The sequence below is a fragment of the Diospyros lotus genome, chromosome 9 (assembly GCF_014633365.1).
Source record: "Diospyros lotus cultivar Yz01 chromosome 9, ASM1463336v1, whole genome shotgun sequence".
NCBI lineage: Eukaryota > Viridiplantae > Streptophyta > Magnoliopsida > Ericales > Ebenaceae > Diospyros > Diospyros lotus.
Window position 1 is genome coordinate 14,120,908 of NC_068346.1, and position 1,891 is coordinate 14,122,798.

The 1,891-nt window shown below is 43.2% G+C and overlaps 1 protein-coding gene across 1 annotated transcript; it reads left to right on the forward strand.

Annotated features, from left to right (window-relative positions):
• The first annotated feature begins 366 nt into the window (after window positions 1-366).
• LOC127809262 (uncharacterized) lies at window positions 367-774 on the forward strand. The gene has a single exon (XM_052348025.1). The coding sequence runs from the start codon at window positions 367-369 to the stop codon at window positions 772-774; it is 408 nt and encodes a 135-aa protein (XP_052203985.1).
• The last annotated feature ends 1,117 nt before the right edge of the window (window positions 775-1,891 follow it).

Here is a 1,891-nt window from a genome sequence, read left to right on the forward strand (position 1 = left end):
AAGAGAACTATTCAAACCTTGGAAGATATGTTGAGAGCATATGCCTTAAACTTCACGGGAAGTTGGGAAGAGCATCTACCGTTAGTGGAGTTTGCATATAATAACATTTACCACAGTAGTATTGGTATGGCTCCCTATGAAGCATTATACGGACGCAAGTGTAGATCCCCAGTATGTTGGACCGAAGTGAGAGAAGGGCAGATATTAGGTCCAGAGATTGTGCAGATAACTACTGAAAAGATAAAGACAATTCAAGAAAGAATTTGAGAGGCTCAAAGTCGTCAAAAGTCATATGCTGACGTCAGGCGAAGAGAGTTAGAGTTTCAAGTTGGTGACAAGGTGTACCTAAAATTATCCCCTCTAAGGATGGCAACTCGAGGACACAAGAAAGGTAAGTTGAGCCCCAGGTATATTGGGTCATACGATGTCACAGAAAGAATTGGACCAGTTACTTATCGACTCACTTTATCGATGGCTCTATCCAATCTACACGATGTGTTCCACGTGTCACAACTCCTGAAACATGAGCTCGATCCATCGCAGATAATGCCGTCAAAAGCCGTCGAGGTTCGAGAGAATCTTTCATACCTCGAGAGACCAGTTAAAATTTTGGACCGAAGAGATCAAGTATTGAGGAACAAGTCCATACCACTGGTACAAGTGCTGTGGAGGAATCCAATAAGCGAGGAGCTAACATGGGAACGAGAAGAGGATATGAAGCGTAATTTTCCATTTTTGTTTGAAGAGACAATAAGCAGGATGGATGTAGACTAAGCAAATTTTGAGGACAAAATTTTTGTAAGGAGGGGAGAATGTAAAACCCCGTTTTGAAATAAATAAAAATGGGAAATGTTTTATAATTTCGTAGCATTAGAATGGTTAAAAAATTAGGGCCTTATAAAATAGATTGTCGTTGTTATATAGCCGAATCAATCGAATGGAGTATCTCGAAGCTCGAAAGATCAAAAGCAAGGTCACATCATCGTTCCTCGAGTCAAGACATGATTTTAACCGCTGAAAGAAATCAGATTGGAGATAGTTTCTAGTACAGCTTCAGTTTGAGCTGATAAAATCGAATCATCAGAGGGGGTTTCCGAAAAGTGATGGAACCCTTAAGGGGCCTCGATTTTTCAAGTAAAGCAACCCTTAAGTGTTTTTGGATTGAAATGAGAATAATTTTTATAAAATAAGTCAGTATGGCCTAAATGCAGTTTTCAAAAATTTCCCGAGAGAGGTCTAAACGTTGTCATTTTTGAATTCTCGGGGTGTGAATGTAAATTCCTGGTTTGGGGGGTCTCATTGGAAGCAAGGGAAATTTTAGGGGCTTGTGTGAAGGACCAAAAGTGAAAAGGTCAAAATTTAAGGGGGGCTAAAGTATAAATTCAGGAAAGTTGAAGCTGCCATGGCTGACAGCAACTCTAGCCGGCCATCCTTCAGCGTCTCTGACCCTGGGAATTCCGAGGAAGCAAGTTGGGGAAGCTCGAGCATCAACCCAAACCTGCAAACGAGCACACGGGGGGGGGGGGGGCAAAACTTCAAAAAATTCGGGCAAGGGGTGGCCGAGTTGCAACGCTTGTAAATGGGCCGTTGGGGAGGCGGTTAGATGCTTTTGAGGTCGCCCAATGGAAGGTTGAGGTGTTAAGGCATCGGGTAAGTGGCCATAGGCATTTTCGAGGGCCGATTTTGAGCTATAAATAAGAGGTAGTGGCCGAGGATTTTGAGGCATTGAGGCTTAAAATCGAGTGTGTTAGAGGCCGAATCGAGCGTAAGTAATAGAGGGATTTTGCTCTAGAAAGTGTAGAGATCATTTCAGGAGAAAATGGAGGGATTTCATGTGCGTTTGGAGGGGTTTTGAGGGATCGCCGGAGAATGAGGCGGTGCTGTCGGCCGA

Coding starts and splice junctions, on each gene's coding strand:
- LOC127809262 (XM_052348025.1), top strand. CDS start 367: ATGGCAACTCGAGGACACAAGAAAGGTAAGTTGAGCCCCAGGTATATT.